At 38.8% G+C, this 19384-nt stretch overlaps 1 protein-coding gene across 7 annotated transcripts; it reads right to left on the bottom strand.

Annotated features, from left to right (window-relative positions):
• Positions 1–1723: 1723 nt before the first annotated feature.
• Positions 1724–19165, bottom strand: LOC107858552 (protein CHAPERONE-LIKE PROTEIN OF POR1, chloroplastic). 7 transcript variants are annotated; one of them, XM_047406085.1, is made up of 5 exons: positions 19013–19165; positions 4224–4375; positions 4020–4120; positions 2786–3230; positions 1724–2073 (listed from the first exon to the last, which is right to left on the bottom strand). In XM_047406085.1, the coding sequence occupies exons 2-5, from the start codon at positions 4334–4336 to the stop codon at positions 1923–1925; spliced, it is 810 nt and encodes a 269-aa protein (XP_047262041.1). In that variant the 5' UTR covers positions 4337–4375; positions 19013–19165; the 3' UTR covers positions 1724–1922. The 7 variants fall into 7 exon arrangements, with proteins under 7 accessions (XP_047262041.1, XP_047262057.1, XP_047262068.1 ...); XM_047406101.1 differs by having other exon boundaries at positions 4020–4117; XM_047406112.1 differs by having other exon boundaries at positions 4020–4117; positions 4224–4484; positions 19013–19135.
• Between the last annotated feature and the right edge of the window lie 219 nt (positions 19166–19384).

Genomic DNA, 19384 nt, shown 5'->3' with positions numbered 1-19384 from the left:
ATGAAAATTAATACGAGATTGAGAAAATAATGTAAGTACTGTTTCTAATGCAACCAAATTTGGGTTCTAGCTAGGGCTGGACATAAAATATTAAAAATTAAATTATCGAATCGAATCAAAAAATTTAGTATTCGGCATTTGATAATTCGGTATTTGTGAGTAAAATTTTAAAAATTATGATATTCGAATGTGAATTTGAACAAGATATTGATATCATTTGGTATTTTATGTATATGTCCACCCTATGCTCTTTACTTCTACTTTACAATAGCATTAGCCAAAGCTCCAACCTATTTACTTCAATACATTTGCAATTGGCTTCAAATTGAGTAGGTTGATTTTCAGAAATTTAATTAGAACAAAATAAAAATATGATATTACCAAATACTGTATCAAACCAAATTTTTATTTACCGATTACCAAATTATCTAACCAAAACTTAAAAGTATGTTATTTAATATCTATTTTCAAATTTCAGTTATCGAATTACCCAACCCAAATTTTAAAAATATCAAACCAAATACCAAACTTCCAGCCTTTCTAGCAAGTCAAGACCAAGAGAATATAAAAACCAACGCGTCCATGAATTTTAAGCTTTTTTCCTATTCAGAAAAATGGGTGGTCGATTGTAAGTGCCTCAATCTTTTTGTTTCATTTGTGGTACCTCCAAAAGAAAAAATCTTTGTTTCATTCGAAGAGGATGATTAACAACATTACGGAGAAAAGGTTGATGTGATGAGAGATTGGCAGGTCCTACTAATTTATTTGATTTTATTTTATTTTATTTGGACAATTGAGGGGTGCACATGTTTCTCTTTAAACATGTCGAAAAGTTACTGAAGCAGTTTGGTCTAAGCCAGACATAAGAATTTATTCCTCTTTGTTTGTAAAAATTCAGTTCAATGCATTAAAGATCTTGTCATACGCCCAAAAGATCTTTCAAGAACAATTAATACTAAAGTAAAAAGGAAAAAGAATATTGCTAATTATATCCTCAATTTTTTTTAATATGACAAGTATTTTAGATTATTAATCATTTTTAGTAAGCACGACCGCGTATCTATGGAATATTATTTATGAGTAATCAATTTATTAAGTGACTGGACAAATCTAAAAACAATCCCTCGGGTGCCAAATTAGCGAACGAAGTGAGCATTTAACACTAATCAAGAAAAGCTGAGAACATCAAACAAGTGGAAACAAGTGTTCGGTTAACGGCAGGAATTGAATAATGGCCCATGAAATATTTCAGAAAATAATGTCACCACTCTTGAGCCATTCAACACATCCCGTTGACAAACGACATCACTAGACTACAGTTGTAACCACATTTCCTTTTCTTTGTATATTACTTAACTGCTAGAGTTGATATTTTTGCTTTATGCCCACCCCATCACACTAGGAGATTGCAATTCTTGCACAACCACAACATTTAATATACTTCACTAGTGTAAAAGAACAGGTGTATATTTTTTTTTGATTGTCCAAAACAAGGTGTGCATATGTTTGTGTTCACACTAAACCAAGGTCTTTTTCCTTGGAGCAAGTCACAAATTAAGAAATTAGTTAATTATGGTCAGGTGATAAAGCTAGTTTTTTGTCAAAAAAATAAAATAAAATAAAATAGCAACACACTCAAATGGCAAGGGAACAGCACAACATTTAGCCAGAACAGCAATCCTACGAGCTACTCTTAGCCTCTTAGGCCACGACGCATTAGGTCTGAATAAATCACCGCATTCAAAGCAAAAAGAAGGTTTCATCCCAAAAATCTACAATTCCTTGTATCAAAAATCTCACCAGATCTTAGCAATACAAGCTGTTAACCATGGCACTTGGCCTTAGTTTCAATCTCTTCCTCTCGTTTAGTATTTTGAGGAACTAAGGTACTTCTCTAACAAAATTGAGATGATGAAACTGTTCTATATGAGGTAAGTAGAAGAAACCCACAAAAGTACATACGTAATCAATGACGTTGTCACCTCCAAACTCCTTGGCCCTTTAAGCATGGGAGGAACCACAGACACCATCAAAAATGTCCCCAAAAGCCAAGAGAAAATAAAAGCACCAGCTCTGCACCGCAATATAATACAGAGACAACTTAGCAATAAAAATGAGAACACCTTAACTATCAAATAGGAAGTCTAATATATGAAAGAAGTCTAGGAATTTGAAAACTATAACTTAATTCCATGACTAACTATAGCTTGATTTACTTTGAGCAAGCGCTTTACTAAGATACACATCATCTCCGGTACCAGTTTTAGATTCAAGTATAAAGAGAACCCATGTATGCTTAAAATTTTGCAGGTATTTAGCGTATTAGCATATTTTGAAGAATTTACAAAACCATCACCCTTTCCCAAACACATTGGACATGAGTATGTCAAGGCAAAATTAAGAGTCCATGTAACATACTCCCTCCGTCCCATTTTACTCGTTCCAAATTGAGATGACACGGTTATTAAGAAAAATAATAAATAACATGGCTAGTTTACCATATTACCCCTATTAAATGATGTTTACATTTTAATTTAAAGAAAAAGTAATTAATGCAAAGGGTAAAATATGGAAAAAAAAAATTGTCTTGTCTTGATAAGTAAAAAAGGACAAGTAAAATGGGACACCAGATTAAGAAATTTGGGACGGATAAAATGGGACGGAGGAGTAGGTCTCAAGACAGTTTTCTTTGTTAGTCATGAAGTATTAAGTCAACTGCGCCGACAATAATTACCATATTAAAAAGGACAAAACAGTTAGGTTAGAGGACAATTAAAAAACATACCCATATAGAAAAGCTCGAAGTTTGCTCTTTAACCGATTGTGAATCAAATATATGGCAGTGATCAAGGAAATGGCAACTTGAAGGGTTGGACCTTCTTCAGTAGGAAAGAGAACTGTAAGAGCACCAAGGACTACGAAAGCAATGGAAGTTTTAACAATGAACTTTGTAGCTGGTGTTCTAAACCTGCTAGTGACAGCCTGCACAACACGAGATTGTTTCATTTCCCTAACTTTCTTTTTAATGTCAATTTTCGGGTTCTTTCTATCATAGAATTTCTGCATTATTATTTTATCATGGGCAGCTTCAATTGCATCAACACTTGGCTTATGACCAGCATATCTTTGTATTAGGAAGTTCCTAGCAGCTTGGATTTCATCCTCAGAAGCTTCCCTATTAATTCCAAGTCGTTTGTATGGGTCCTTCACATTGATTCTCGGAAAGATGGCTGTGCTTGAAGAAACAACACACACAGAGAAGAGAATGCATCAACAAGAGCAACTACAAAAGCAAAAGTAATAAAGAACTTGGATTATTGAACTGAAAGGCAATTAAGAACCATAGCAGACTTTGTGCTATTTTGTGCATATTCACGTGATAACCCCATACGAAGTTACATTTGTCAATGTCTTTTCCAGCACAAAAACAAAAAAGGCGGACATTTCTTTCTGATATTGACAGATGATGTTTGCCTCAGCCAAAGAACTTCTTTCAGAACCAACTCGAAGAGAAAAGGTCATCTATTGTGACACCTTACACTCTCTGAAGGTGTCAGTCTATAACCGCTAGATTTATGTTAATTCTGAATACAAGTGGAACGTCATCTAGTATTGAAATCTTCAGTAATTAGGTATCTTCCCATATTACTAGATCTTTTTATATAACGAATCATCCTTGCAGTTAAGTGCATCTCAATCTGCTATATGTGATTAAATTTGATGGACCCACCAAAAACAAAGAAATAAAAAGAGGCAAACGCATTCAAGAACGAAGGACTTGTTTCTCAAGATTCCAAGTTTTCTCTCTTGCCTATTTATCATTGATAATAATTGAATGACCACCTTATTTATCTTTCAACAGAATAGATATCTATAGGGATAGCGAAAAAAGAAGAAGAAGAAAAGCCACAATCACCAAACTCTTGCAAAGGAGTCCATGTGAATCTCAACAACCATGTAGTTCAGACATAAGGTCTGCAAATTGAAGAAGCTAAATTAAGAGGAACCATCAACATTACCAGCAGAGTCATCTGTAGAACAACCAAAAGAAGCTTCCATTGCACACTTGACTAAAGGCGTTCTTCTTGGGCAATACTTCTGTGTAGGAATACAATGACTTCTACATGATGAACACATAAATGAAATGATCAATCAGGAAATTCTGCCATGTGAGTGAACTCTAAAGAAAGTAAACACTAAACCACACTTGATGGAGCATGTACCTTGATCTCCCTACGTTAGAAACTGAAACTCTCTTCTCACGAAATCCTGGACATTGTACAGGTAAGTGGAGACAGTATTTTATGGGACTAGCAGCAACTCCTGATGTTGTCATTTTGTAGCGGACCTTAGTATTTGTTTACAAACTGAGGAACTGAATATGATTTGAGAAAGAAGAGATCAGAAGACCCAACTAAAACCCATGCTCCATAGAAGTCCAATAGTAAGTGATGTAAGACATTGAAAGGTTCGAAGCAGATTCTCTGCAAAGAATTAAATACTACATAGGAAAAGAACAACTTCCAATGTTGAATACTGAAGAAGATAGCCCAGCACTTGAATCAGAATTACGTAAGAAAGCATTAGCGTGAAATTCCGTTCAGCCAGAAGCACATGCAGAGAGAGAACGAACAGGAGGATAGGAATTGTGGGAAAGAAGTCAAGTAATAGTTGATAGCTCACATACACAGGTAACCTGCAATTTGTAAACCTATGCTTACACTAAGCTTTACTCAGCAGATCATACTAACTACAACTGTAAATACCTTAGAATACTGTGACAACAGCAGCAAGACCATTCTAAAAAGCATCAACCATATGAGAGCTAGGGAAGTAGAACTATAATTTGGATTACCACTCGAACGGATACAGTGACATTAGATGTCACGAAACGATTAAGAACTTAATCTACTAAAGACACCACTAAGAAGAAAAAAGTAAGTAAATGCTATTTCAAGAATAGTTACCATATGCACCATTAAGTTAGAAGTCAACTAAATAACATTGTTTCCTGTTATCAGACTGTAGCTAATCCGAACCATTGAAAAGGATTTTTGCTCTAATCAGCTGAGCTACCTAAACTACTTTCCTAAAGTTTATTTTCTTCATCAATTAACATCCAACCTTACCACTTTACTAGTAAGGGAAAATTCCTTTACTACTAAAACAACAACAACAACATACCCAGTGTAATTGCACAAAGTGGGATCTGGGGACGGTGAAGTGTATGCATTACCTTACCCGTAAACCTATGTAGAGAGAAGTTGTATCTGATAGACCCTGAACTCAACGGAAAAAAAGTCCAAAGCAATATAGAGAAAGAAATATGGAAATGAAGAAGTCATGGCAAAATACTGTAGACAATTTGACAAATCATCCTGAACAGTAGTCATAATAAGAGAAAACCACAACAACAACAACAAACCCAGTGTATTCCCACAAAGTGGGGTCTGGGGAGGGTAAGATGTACGCAGTCCATACCGCTACCTCCGAAGAAGTAGAGAGGTTGTTTCCGATAGACCCCCGGCTCAAGATAAAGACTAATAAACAAGGAGGATAGATGACACAACGGAAAAAACAGGAATAACAAATAATAGAAATGAAACCAGAGAAAAAACAAAAATACGAGAAATAAATGCAACACTAAATAAGAAAATAGGAACGAAGAAATAAGAAATAGGCCCTCCACCTAGTAATAACATATCCTCACATACCAACGACACCTACGTACACAGTCCTAAGGTTACGAACCCGGCTACACAAGATCTCTCCTGACTGCCTGCTACAACCCACACACTCACACTAGCCTTCTACCCTTATCCGCGACCTCCACACCTTCCTATCTAGGGTCATGTCCTCCGTAAGCTGAAGCTGCTCCATGTCATGCCTAATCACCTCCCTCTAGTACTTCTTCGACCTACCTCTACTCCTCTTGAAACCATCCAAAGCTAGCTTTTCATACCTACGAACTAGGGCATCCGCGCTCCTCCTCATCACATGCGCAAACCATCTGTCTTCTTTCCCACATCTTGTCCTCCACTGAAGTCACTCTCACCTTCTCCCGGATAACCTCATTCCTAACTCTGTCCCCTCTAATAAGCCCACATATCCAACGTAACATTTTCATTTCCGCCACCTTCAATTTTTGGATGTGGGAGCGCTTGACCGGCCAACACTCCGCTTCATACAACATGGCCGGGCAGACTGCCACTCTATAAAATTTGTCTTTAAGCTTAAGGGACACCTTCTTATCACACAAGACTCCCGAGGCGAGCCTCCACTTCATCCAACCTGCTCCAATACGTTTAGAGACATCCTTATCAATCTCACCATTCCCTTGAATCGTAAACCCAAGATACTTAAAACTATCCCTCTTACAAACATTCTGGGAGTCCAACCTCACCATCACTTCGTCCTCCTGCCTCAAGTCACTAAACTTACATTCCAAATACTCCGTCTTGTACCTACTCAACCTGAACCCCTTAGACTCAAGGGTTTGCCTCCAAACCTCCAATTTGTCATTCACACCCCCCGCGTCTTATCAATCAACACTACATCATCCGCAAATAACATACACCAAGGCACCCAACTTTGAATACTCGGCGTCAACACGTCCATCACCAACGCGAATAGGAACGGACTAAGAGTCAATCCCTGATACAACCCCGTCTCGATCATAAAATGCTCTGAGTCTCCTCTCGCCATCTTCACTCGGGTCTTCCCTCCATTGTACATGTCCTTAATAGCTCTGATGTACGCCACCGGGACCCCTCTTACCTCCAAGCATCTCCAAAGAACCTCCCTCGGGACTTTATCGTACGTCTTTTCTAGCTCGATGAACACCAAGTGTAAATCCCTCTTCCTTTCTCTATACTGCTCCACCAATCTCCTCACCAGGCGGATTGCCTCTGTCGTCGAGCGACCAGGTATAAATCCAAACTGCTTTTCCAAAATGAACACAACCCTCCTCAATCTCCGCTCAACCACTCTCTCCAAATCTTCCTAGTGTGACTCAACAACTTAATACCCCTATAGTTGTTGTAACTCTGAATGTTACCCTTGTTTTTATATAACGGAATCATCATACTCCATCTCCAAGCCTCAGGCATTCTCGCAGTCTTGAAAATATCGTTAAGCAAATCCGTCAACCACCTTAAACCTACCCCACCAGCATACTTCTAAAAATCTACCGGAATCTCGTCAGGACCCATCGCCCTACCCTCGTATCCTACGAATAGCCTCTCTGACCTCCTCAACCTTAAAACGCCTACAATAACTGAAATCACGGCTCTCCTTCGAGTGCTCCAGCTCTCCTAACTCAATGCCTCTGTCCCCCTCCTCGTTCAGAAGGCTATGAAAGTATTCCTGCCATCTTTTCTTAGTGTGAACATCCTCCACCAAAACACTACCATCCTGCCCCTTAATACACTTCACTTGATCGAGGTCACGACCCTTCCGCTCCCTAGCCATAGCAAGCCTATACAACCTCTTTTCCCCGCCTCTCTCCTTCAACCCCGCATAAAAGCTCTTGAACGCTGCTGACTTAGCAGCCGTAACTGCTAAGTTAGCCTCCTTCCTTGCTACTTTGTAAACCTCCCTATTCACCCGTTTCTCCGCTTCATCTTTACTCTCAATCAACTTAACATACGTCTCCTTCTTAATCTCCACTTTCTTCTTCACTTCATCATTCTACCACCAGTCCCCCTTATGACGTCCTGCTCAACCCCTCAAAACACCCAATACTTCTCTAGCAGTCTCTGTCTGTGATACAGCTGGCAGCCCTATCCCACATAACATCCACGTCCCCCTGCACTCCCACACCCCCGCTCCCGCCACCTTTTCCGCTATCTCTAGGGCACTAACTGGCGTCAAGCCACAGTCATGTACAAAAAGCAACAGATAATAACCAAACTCAAAGGACTAGAAACTACAAGAGTAATAGTACGACTAATAGTACGGCTAATAATAAAGAGGAATAAGCGAGAACACTTAAGGATCTAACTAACATTCTACCCTAATTTGTGTCCTTTGTAACCTGCTTAACTATTTATTCTATCCTAACCCCTATCCTACATAACCTTATATCTAAGGTCATGTCCTCAGTAAGTTAATGTTATGTCATGTCTTGTTTAATAACCTCTCCCTAATATTTTTTTGGCCTACCTCTACCTCTTTGAAACCATCCATTGTCAATCTCTCGCACCTCCGCATTGGGGTATCCGTGCATCTCCTCTGCACACGTCCGAACTATATTAGCATCGTTTCCTGCATCTTGTCCTAGATTGAGGCCACTCTTGCCTTGTTCTAGATATCTTCATTTCTAATTTTATCTCTCCTAGTGGGCTCATACATCCATCTCTGCAACTTTCATTTTCTGAATGTAGGAGTTTTTGACTAGCCAACATTCCACTTCGTACAACATAGGTAGTCTAACCACCACTATGTAGAACCTGTCTTTGAGTATTCGTTGCACCTTCTTATCACACAGGATTCTAAATGTGAGCTTCCATTTCATCCATCCTGCTCCAATACGATCTGTCACATCGCCGTCAATATCTCCATTTTCTAAGATAATAGACTCAAGATACTTGAAACTTCCTCTCTTTTGAATAACTTCTGTAACAAACCTCATTTCCACGCCAGCCTCAGGCATTACGTCACTGAACCTGTACTCCAAGAATGGAAGTGCCCGGTCTTGGTTCTACTTGATACAAGACAAACAAGGGAAACCACAAAACATACCCTAAACAGTCCACAAATTCAAGAAAAAACGTGGACCAAAAGGGGACCTAACTCGGATTCGACAAGTATAACAAGAATACAAGAAACAAGGGTGTATTTGACACCCAAAAACAGCCAACAACACAACAATAACGAGATGAACAAGATGACAACAAGAATAACCAGATTCGAATTCCATAAAAACACCATATAACGTTACAAGATTACAAAAGACAAAGGGATAGATAGTAAGACATAAACTACTATAATGACTAAGAACCTAAGTGTAGATGACACACAAAGACCCTTAATGATGATAGTACGAACACCTACACTCTTCAAAGAGACACAAGAGAGGACCTCAATCCTTCAAGCACCCCAAGTTCCAAGCAAACAAACAACAAAAGAGATTCCACCCTAATGTTGTAACCTAGTTTTGGCCAAGCCTCACAAGAGAGAGAACTTGAGGGTTTCAAGTGTGTTCTACCATTTTCAACATTCAAAAACTAAGTGAATAAACCCTAACATGTTCCTTATATATTACAAAACAAATAGAAGTTAAATTGACCAAAAAGGCCCTTCAAGAATGGGTTGCCCCTCTAGTGTATGAAGTGGGCTGCTTTGGTGTGTATTTGGGCCTTTAATTACACTTCTCTTGCACATACACTTGATTGCTTTCAATGCACACCCACATAAGTCTATTTCCGTGATTATTCTCGTATCATCCTCTCCATCTTGAGAAGAATTTTCCACAAATTCACGGCTTCACTTCGTTCAATTGGCTACTTCAGAAAAAAGCACTCAAAACAGTCCGCAAAACATGAAGAACCCGAGAGCTCAATATGAATAAGTCTCGGCCAGCATCTTCATTTTGAACCTCGGCTTCTCTCAATCTTGAGACTTGGCTTCAATCTTATCCGACTCAAGTCTCCTTTCATCATATAAGCATCATCGTAGACTCCATATACTTCTTGTCCCTTTCTTCCATACTCCTCTATATGGACATATCGGTTTTGGGGAAGTGGAGTTTCGATTAAGGGGGCTATTTTGGTAATGTGGAACTTCGGTTGTGGAGCTTGGATGGGAGGGAAAGGGCCTCCAAGTCCTTCTTGTGGGACTTGATCAACTGGCGGGAGAAGTGATCTACTTTGTTCTCGATTTTGAGGGTAATTAGTAACTTGGCTCATGGCATTTTGTGGTGAACTTGGAGGGTTGACTTTTGTAGGCAAAGTATCGGGGGCAATAGTGATAGAAGGGTTTTGGTCATGACCATTTGAGGAAACATGGAGTCGAGGGGTAGAAGCACGAGAGTTCCTTTGACTCTCCATTCGATCCAACCTCTCATTCATAGTAGACATCTTTCCTCGGATTGAGGACATAGTCGTGAGCATACTTTCCATTCCTCGGTTGATAGTTTCAAGTCTTTCCAAGATAGCACCAAGAGCATTGTTGTCCATTGTAGCCAAGAGTTACCTACAAAACAATAAACAAGTTAGTAGTTCAAGAATGGTCCTCACACTCCCTCTTTAATCCTTTGTCCCTAGTATTTTCTCACTTTTGATCTCACAATTGTTGTAAGTTTGCTTGTAATCCGTGAGACGTTGAGAGGTGAAGCAAGTGTGTACAATGACTCAAAAGAATAAAAACACACAAAGGAATGTAAACACGAAAAAAATGGTTTCAAAACCAACTCACAATTTAGTAAATTGTCACTAGTTTGTAAGTTAGTATTGGAATCAACAAACGAAACTAATGAGACAACAAAATGAAACTAAAAGATCATAATTTGAGCTTAAAATTTTCGTGTGAACAGTAACTTGGGTGACATGGCAGCACACTATTGGTCACGGCCCCGCAATTAGTCACTAGTTGAAGTTTAACTTTAGTTACTATATAATAGAAACAATTGGTTTTGGAGGGAAAGTATATGTCTTGAATCTCCTTTTAAGTCTAATCTTCAAAAGGCAAGACTTGACTTTGTACAATTCCCACAAAACAAGGTCCCTTGAAACAAGGAAAAGTGGTTGAAAAGTAGATGTCAAGTCAAGAAAGTGATAGCTCAAGTCTTCTCACAAACAACTTTACAACTTGTAGGTTCACCTTTTTGAATCTATATTAAACTTTCGGTTGTCTTAAGTTGTAAGATGAGATGAAGAACAAGATGAACACCACAACAATCCTTCAAGAACAACAACAATATTCACGAATTCAAGACCCAAACGGCCACAACAAGTCACAAATTCTCGCCCTAGACCCTTGTTCACAACACAACTTTAACAAGTTCAAACTCAAATAGATATAGACACCTTTTAGTGTTAGTGAATCACGTAAATAACACAAGAAACAACAATACACACCAAAGGACTACCAGATCTAGACGCTACAAGCAACCTCGGCCAAGATGAACAACAAGAACAACACTTTCACGGCCAAGAACAACAAGAACACCCAAGTTTTTTTTTTTTCTTAGCAAGAAAGCCCAAGATTGGTATTGTAAGAACAACACCAAAGATGGTTTTGATACCAAATGATACAAGACAAACAAGGGAAAGCACAAAACACACCCCAAACAGTCCACAAATTTAAGAAAAAACGTGGACCAAAAGGGGACCTCACTTGGATTCGATAAGTATAACAAGAATACAAGAAACAAGGGTGTATTTGACACCCAAAAACAGCCAACAACACAACAATAACGAGATGAACAAGATGACAACAAGAATAACCAGATTCGAATTCCACAACAACAAGATATAACGTTACAAGATAACAAAAGACAAAGGGATAGATAGTGAGACATAAACTACTATAATGACTACGAACCTAAATGTAGATGACACACAAAGACCCTTAATGATGATAGTAGGAACACCTACACTCTTCAAAGAGACAAGAGAGGACCTCAATCCTTCAAGCACCCTAAGTTCCAAGCAAACAAACAACAAAAGAGATTCCACCCTAATGTTGTAACCTAGTTTCGGCCAAGCCTCACAAGAGAAAGAACTTGAGGGTTTCAAGTGTGTTCTACCATTTTCAACATTCAAAAACTAAGTGAATAAACCCTAACATGTTCCTTATATATTACAAAACAAATAGAAGTTAAAATGACCAAAAAGGCCCTTCAAGAATGGGTTGCCCCTCTAGTGTATGAAGTGGGCTGCTTTGGTGTGTATTTGGGCCTTTAATTACACTTCTCTTGCACATACACTTGGTTGCTTTCAATGCACACCCACATAAGTCTATTTCCGTGATTATTCTTGTATCACTACTCAACCTGAACCCTTTAGACTCCAAGGTATGTCTCCAAACCTCCAGCTTAGCATTAAGTTCGCCTTGGGTCTCGTCAATCAGAACTATGTCATCGGCAAATAACATATCCTATGACACCTCTTCTTGAATATGCATCGTCAGTTCACCCATCACCAAAGCAAATAAGAATGAGCTAAAAGCATGGGACTCCATCACAATCAATAATTGCTCTAAGTCTCCTCTCACTGTCTTTACCCCGATTTTGGCTTCATCACACATGTCCTTGATCGCGTTAGTGTATGTCATAGGTACACCTTTAGAGTTTAGCCTCTCCGCATCTCCCTACAAACTCTGTCATAAACTTTTTCTAGGTCGATGAACATCGTGTGCTCAACCTAGAAATTAGAATAGATAATATTTGTATTTGTTTGTTTGTAGTATCTCGAGAACCCCATAACTCTTGATCTCGTGCCTGTGCAATCTAGGTCTAGCCACCCACTAATCCACAGTCATGCTCAAGAACCGGTCAAAGATAAACAAGGCACAATGAGTACTCACTCACAATCACTATGAAGTGCTATCTTGTCCTCCAAGGAATAGGACTCCACCAAATAGGTTCTTTCTCTCGCATAAATTTGCCCTCTTATTTTATTTCAGCTAGAAGAACTAGAAGTTCAACTAGTGATACAATTTTCTTGTATGTCCATTCAAGAAATCTAATTCTTTATTGGCTTTCCTTTTTTACAAGTCCATGGTAAAACATGTGGTAGTCTAACCTTGTACGCTCTTTAGGTTTTGCCCACTTTGTTCCAATGAACCTCACAAGATTTGTCAACTGAACTTGTTCATCCATTTTGCCACTTCTCTAATCATCTTTTTTCTCAATCTCAAATGAGAAACAAACATGCCAACTGTGAACTGATTAGCGCTACTGAGCAGTTTCTACCTAATATTTTTACGTAAGGAACTCAATTTTCATTTTGTTCATTGGATAGAAAGCTTTTTCCATACCTATGACAGTAGCACATTCCAGAAGTACAATAATTTTACACTGTGTAAATATTTTTCTTTTTTCTCAATAACCATTGTTTTCGGGTTCGCTTTCACGCACCTCAACTAATTCTCACCTCCCACCAGCAACAGGTAACAAGTTAACTCTATTCACCATACAATGTCTAAATTAATGTTGCCCTCCTCCTCAGTTATAGATCCATGACAATAGCACAATCGAGAAGTACAATAGTTTGTAATTTTTCTTTTTTTCTCTATAATTGTGGTGTCTAGGCCCACTTTCGCACACCTCGACTAATTGCAAGAGATGCTTGCTACCTCCTACCACCAGTAATAAGTACCAGGTAACTCTATTAACCACACTGTGTAAACGAACTTTGCTTCCGCAGTCCCAACCCTCTGTTGAGATAATATTGTATTTTGTTCCTTGAACCGGGTTGATTCACCCATTTCATCGTTTGCCTGCTACAGTACCTGACTTGGGCTAGCTTCAATATTATTCGACGATAGATACATGGCTTGGGTCTACCTTAACATGTTGATCTCATCCCAACTTCAGCAAATCATTGTACATATTATTTATTCCTTTTGTACACCCTAGGTTAATCTTTTGTACATCCTTATTAAGTAGTATTTTCTATCTTATTTAGAAGTGTATCCCTTTAGTTATTGTACCTTATTTAGAAGTCTTTAAGTAGGTTCTTTACTTGTATATATAGGACATTGTAAAAGTTACTGTTCATTCAAGAAAAAGGATAAGGAAATTTTTCGCAGTTCTTTTTTGTCTTTTTTTTTCGTAATTCTTTTTCAATTACTACATGGTAGCAGAGCAAGGTTGATTTCAATCATTTTGTCTCAAATTTTTATCTTTGTTTCTTGTTTTCAATTACCTTGTATCCAATCTTCATTTTTTTTCATCGTGACCAACACTGCTCAGCTGTCTAATGAAAAAGCAGAGACCACGTTGGTCGGTGGTGTTGTTCCAACTGTTGAATCTTTTACAATTAAGGTGGTTGATCAAAGTCACTCTTACTATCTCCATCCCTCGAATTCCACTACTTTTGATGGCAAAGGTTATGGAGGTTGGAGAACATCAATAATAATAGCTCTTACAGCAAGAACAAACTGGATTTGTTGATGGATTATTATGATACAAGTATGATCATGACCATGGACACTTTTTGAACATTTTTGAAGACCACTTAAAGGAGTGCACAAGCCCAAGTGTAAAGGAGGCCCAAAGCCATCCTTTTGGTACACTTAAGGTGGTTTTTGGAGCCCATCTATGGGAGGGCTCTTTTGTCATTTCTCTATTTGTTTGTAATGTTGTATAAATAGAACAATGTAGGTTTTATTTACTTAGTTTATGTTTGAGATTGTAAGAACACTCATTTTGTGAGAGAGAGCTCCAAAATCGAAATTAGGGCATAGCATAAGGGTGGATTCTCTTGTGTGTTGCAAAGCTTGATACCTTGGTGCTTGAGAGATGGACGCCCTCTTGTGTCATTGTAAAAGTTAGGTGCATGTTGAGTGTGGTGTTAAGGGTCCAAGAGTTACCATTCTTAGGTTCTTAAGATTACAACTTCATTGTGTCTAACTATCTATCTTTGTTTCTTGTTCTAGTTTCGGGTTTCATTTGTATTGTTGTAAAACCCGTAGGTTCTAGTTGTTGTGGCCTTGTTGTTCTTCACTGTATTGTGCTATTATAACTTGTTGGTTGGCTGTTTTGAGGTGTTAACACTCGTTGTTCTCTCTATTCTTGTTATAAGTAGCGAATCCGATAGTGGTCACCAAAATAGTCTCGGGTTTCCTCAACTTGAGGACTCGAGTTTGATTTCATTCCTACGAAGTCAATCTTGGGTTTGTTACTTAGAAAATCAAAAAACAAAAAAATCCAGAAAAGTTGAAATCTGTCCATCTTGTTCTTGGCCTAGATTTGTGTTTGTGTCTAGATCTTGGACGTAATTTGTTTTTTTGGAGTGTTTCAAGTGTTGGTTTCTTTCTCACCAACACTAAAAGTGTCCAAATCTAAGCTTGAACTTGAAGTTGTTGATGTGAACAGGGGGTGGCCATGGTTGGTGTTGTTGTTCTAGCCTTGGCCTTGTTGTTGTGGATTTGTTGAGTTCTTGGAGAATTGTTGTTGGATGTTCTTGATGTTGTTGTTTTGTTCTTGGAGTTCTTCACCACATTCATCATCTTGTTAAGTTTTAAATTGCAAAATAGATCTAAAAAGGTAAAAGACAAATTTGTAGTACTTGTTGGTGAATGTCTTGTTCACATCACTTCAAAGACATTAACAACCATTTACCAACAACTTTCCATGATTCAAGGACCCATGTTATAAGGAGGAATATAAGAAAGTCCAAGTCTTGTTTTGAATTTGAAAAAGAAGCTCCAAGACTACAATTACCTTCATTAACCAAATCCACCAAGTCCAAATTGTGAAATGGTCAAGACTTATGGCAAGTAAATTTTTGACAAACCCGAGGCCAATAGTGTACTGCCACGTCGTCAAATCACTGTTTACACGACCATTTTAAGCTCAAAATCTGATCTTCTAGTTTCGTTTTTGTTGTTTCTTTTGTTGATTCCATTACTAACTTACAAGCTAGTACTAGATTATAAGTTAGATTAGTAGTCGTTCTTCGTGTTTATGATCTTCATGTGTCCTTTTGTTATTGTTTCCTTGAGTCGTTGTAGAGGTTTGGTTCACCTCTCAAGCACGGAATACAATCAAGCTTGCCACACTTGTGTGATTGAGTGAAGAAACCTGAGAGGCAAGAAAAAAAAACTAACGAGAGAGTGTGAGGACCTTTATTTTACAACTAACTCGTTTATTGTTCTGCAGGTGTTTTTCTTAGGTACATTGTGATGGAGGGAACGACCTCCCAAACCGTGGGCAACAATGATACCAATATCCTCATAGCTTCTATTGAAGGCCTCAACCGCACTTTGGAAAGAATGCAAGTGAGTTTTGGGAAGTTAGAAACGGATGTAACATTGTTGAAAGGAGATATATCTACTATGAGTGGGAGATTGGAACGAGTAGAAAGCCAAAGGAGCCGCCCCTCTACTCCTCAATACTATTATCTGTCCTCGAGTGGACATGATCAAAACAATTTTCCTACCATCTCCCCCGAAATGTTACACCAAATGATCAATCCACCGAGACAACCACCAAATGCTTCCCAAAACCGAGAGTTTGATAGACCAACCTACCCTCCACTTCACCAAGTCCAACAAGAAACACTTGGAACCCAAATACCAACACCAAACCCAAACCCTCCACTTAACCAAAGGCCTCACATTCCAATTCAAGCTCCATTAGACCAAAGAACTTATTTTCCACCCAATCCAAACCCACCTAACCCGAACCAACCAAACCGTGTGGAAGGATATGGTGGGGAAGAATAACATGGAGGTTATGGAGTCTATGCTAATGCTTACTTGAGGGAAGAAAGAATGAGGGGTAGACATGGGGAGCTAGGCCGAGAGGTGAGGGAAGGCCACCAAAACCGAGACTTGGGCATTACTCCATCAAAGTTAGTCTCCCAATCTTTAAGGGTGAGAGTGATCCCGAAGCGTATCTTGCTTGGGAGTCTTCGTGTGACAAGATATTCCAACTCAATGACCTCACCGAGGAAAAGAAGAGTTGTTATGCGATAGCTCATTTTGAGAGGTAGGCTAATACTTGGTGGGAGTATGTTAAGCGGTTCGAGAATGAGGTGATCGGGGGACAACCTCCTCCTTGGTTTCGGTTGAAGAACCTTATGCGGCAAAGGTACTTGCCCGAGACTTATAGGCATGAGCTCCTTGCCAAATTGTACAATTTGAGGCAAGGAAGCAAAAGTGTCATGGCTTACTATGATGAATTTCAACAATTGATGTTGAAACTTGACCACCGGGAAGAGCAAGTAATTCATGACATTGTGCGCTTCAAGGTTGGGTTAAACAAGGACATCTCCACTCGCATGACGCTTCACAAATTTGACACCATAGAAGGCATCTTCCAAGCGGCTTTAGAGATGGAGAGGGAGCTTAAAGAGAACTCTTTCGTCGCTGCCCAGCCCGAGATCCCCAAGGCTGTCCAAAAACATCCTCCAAGGTATAAAGGTAAATTGAATTTTACTTCCAATCCCAAGGGGTTTCAATGCTTCAAGTGTCAAGGGTGGGGGCACAAGGCTAGTGAGTGTCCAAATCGGAGGAATGTGATCCTAAGGGAGGGGAAGTTATACTACCTAGGAGAGGAAGTGGTGATTGAATCTGCTAAGGTTGATGGCAAGCCTTAAGATGGAGAGCACGAAGAGGTTGGGATTCAAGTTGAGGAGGAAGTAGAAGATGTGTGGCCGTGTGAGATACCTCTCAAAAAGAGGTGAGGTCGTGAATTTGTGGGCAAATTCCTCTCAAGATAGAGAGGATGATACAAGTATGATCATGACCATGGACACTTTTTGAGCATTTTTGAAGACCACTTAAAGGAGTGCACAAGCCCAAGTGTAAAGGAGGCCCAAAGCCATCCTTTTGGTACACTTAAAGGGGGGGGGGGTTTGGAGCCCATTTATGGGAGGACTCTTTTGTCATTTCTCTATTTGTTTGTAATGTTGTATAAATAGAACAATGTAGGTTTTATTTACTTAGTTTATGTTTGAGATTGTAAGAACACTCATTTTGTGAGAGAGAGCTCCAAAACCGAAATTAGGGCATAGCATAAGGGTGGATTCTCTTGTGTGTTGCAAAGCTTGATACCTTGGTGCTTGAGAGGTGGATGCCCTCTTGTGTCATTGTAAGAGTTAGGTGCGTGTTGAGTATGGTGTTAAGGGTCCAAGAGTTACCATTCTTGGGTTCTTAAGATTACAACTTTATTGTGTCTAACTATCTATCTTTGTTTCTTGTTCTAGTTTCGGGTTTCTCTTGTATTGTTGTAAAACCCGTAGGTTCTAGTTGTTGTGGCCTTGTTGTTCTTCATTGTATTGTGCTAATATAACTTGTTGGTTGGCTGTTTTGAGGTGCTAACACTCGTTCTATCTATTCTTGTTATAAGTAGCGAATCCGAGAGTGGTCACCAAAATAGTCTCGGGTTTCCTCAACTTGTGGACTATTTTGAAGTATATTTTCTTGTGTTCTTGGTCATCCTTGTATCATATTGGCTGCTCCTTCCCCAGATTCCAACATGCACAGGGCTTGGAACATGTGTAACAACATGGTGCTGTCATGGATACTAAACTCCCTTTCGAAGGAAATTGCAGAAAGCGTGTTGTCTTCTATCAATGTAAAGGATTTGTGGAAGGACCTTGAAGAAAGATTTGGTCAGACAAATGAAACCAAGTTATTTCAACTTCAAAAACAGTTAAGTGAAATCACTCAAGTAATCATAAGTGTTTCAACTTATTTCACTAAATTGAAAAGCTTATGGGATGAATTGGATGTCTTGAATACATTTTTAGCTTGCCCATGTATGTGTGAGTGTGGTGCTAAGGAAAAGGGACGAAAGGCATAGCAAGATGAAAGATTGTTGCAGTTCTTGATGGGATTGAATGATGCTTTCATAGGTGTAAGAAGCAATATATTGTTATCTTCCCCCTTGCCTTCTATTGGGCAGGCTTATTCACTCATAATTCAGGATGAAAAACAAAGGGAAATTCATGTTCCAGTAGTCTCTGCTGGTGATTCATCATCTTTTCTTGCCTCTAATCAAACCGGAAGAAGAAAATTTAATGATTATAAGGCACAACAGTCTCTAATTTGTAGTTACTGTAAGAAAACAGGTTATACAGTGGACAAATGCTACAGAATCCATGGGTTTTCAGCTGATTTTAAGTTCACAAAGCAGAGAAAATATCAAGGAAGTACTGCTCAAGTCAACAACAAGTTTCGTTTCTACCACATACCACAAAAATAAATGAGACCCCACTACAGGAAATTCAATAAAGATCAAATATTTTAACATATTGGAGCTATATTATCAACGAATAGAAACAGAAATGGAAATGGGTAACAACATCCAAGTAAGCATAGAAAAGAAAATGAGAACCTGGTGATGTGATTAAAGGCTTTGTTGCGTTCTTCTTCTGGTTGTTGTTGTTGTAGCTTAAGAAAAGGGTGGACTCAACTGCAGCCAATTCCTTTAGGGGAGAGGCATTTGAAGTAGAATGTATAGATAGGGAGGAGTAGGAGAAAGGGTTTTCAGTCGTATATTAAAGCAATTAATATATTATGGTTTCGTTGTAACGGCAAATCCGTTGTAGCCTAGTTGGTCAGGATACTTGTCTCTCGGGTGAGACCCGGGTTCAAGTCCGAGTAACGGAAAGCTAATTTTTATGTAATGTATTTTGCATGAAGGGTTTAGAAATATTGTTTGAAACTCCCTCCAGTATTTTAGCCTACATAATTAAGAAGACATTAA

The sequence above is a fragment of the Capsicum annuum genome, chromosome 2 (assembly GCF_002878395.1).
Source record: "Capsicum annuum cultivar UCD-10X-F1 chromosome 2, UCD10Xv1.1, whole genome shotgun sequence".
NCBI classification, from domain to species: domain Eukaryota; kingdom Viridiplantae; phylum Streptophyta; class Magnoliopsida; order Solanales; family Solanaceae; genus Capsicum; species Capsicum annuum.
The sequence above is the reverse complement of the archived record's forward strand: the minus strand, read 5'-3'. Positions and strand labels throughout refer to the sequence as shown.

Bases quoted from the DNA above. Each gene is read 5' to 3' on its own strand.
- LOC107858552 (XM_047406085.1), bottom strand. From the start codon at position 4,336: ATGACAACATCAGGAGTTGCTGCTAGTCCCATAAAATACTGTCTCCAC. The intron at 4,121-4,223 runs GTACATGCTCCA...TTCATCATGTAG, and splicing joins TCTAACGTAGGGAGATCAAG to AAGTCATTGTATTCCTACAC. The intron at 2,074-2,785 runs GTATGTTTTTTA...ATTGCGGTGCAG, and splicing joins CTTCGAGCTTTTCTATATGG to AGCTGGTGCTTTTATTTTCT.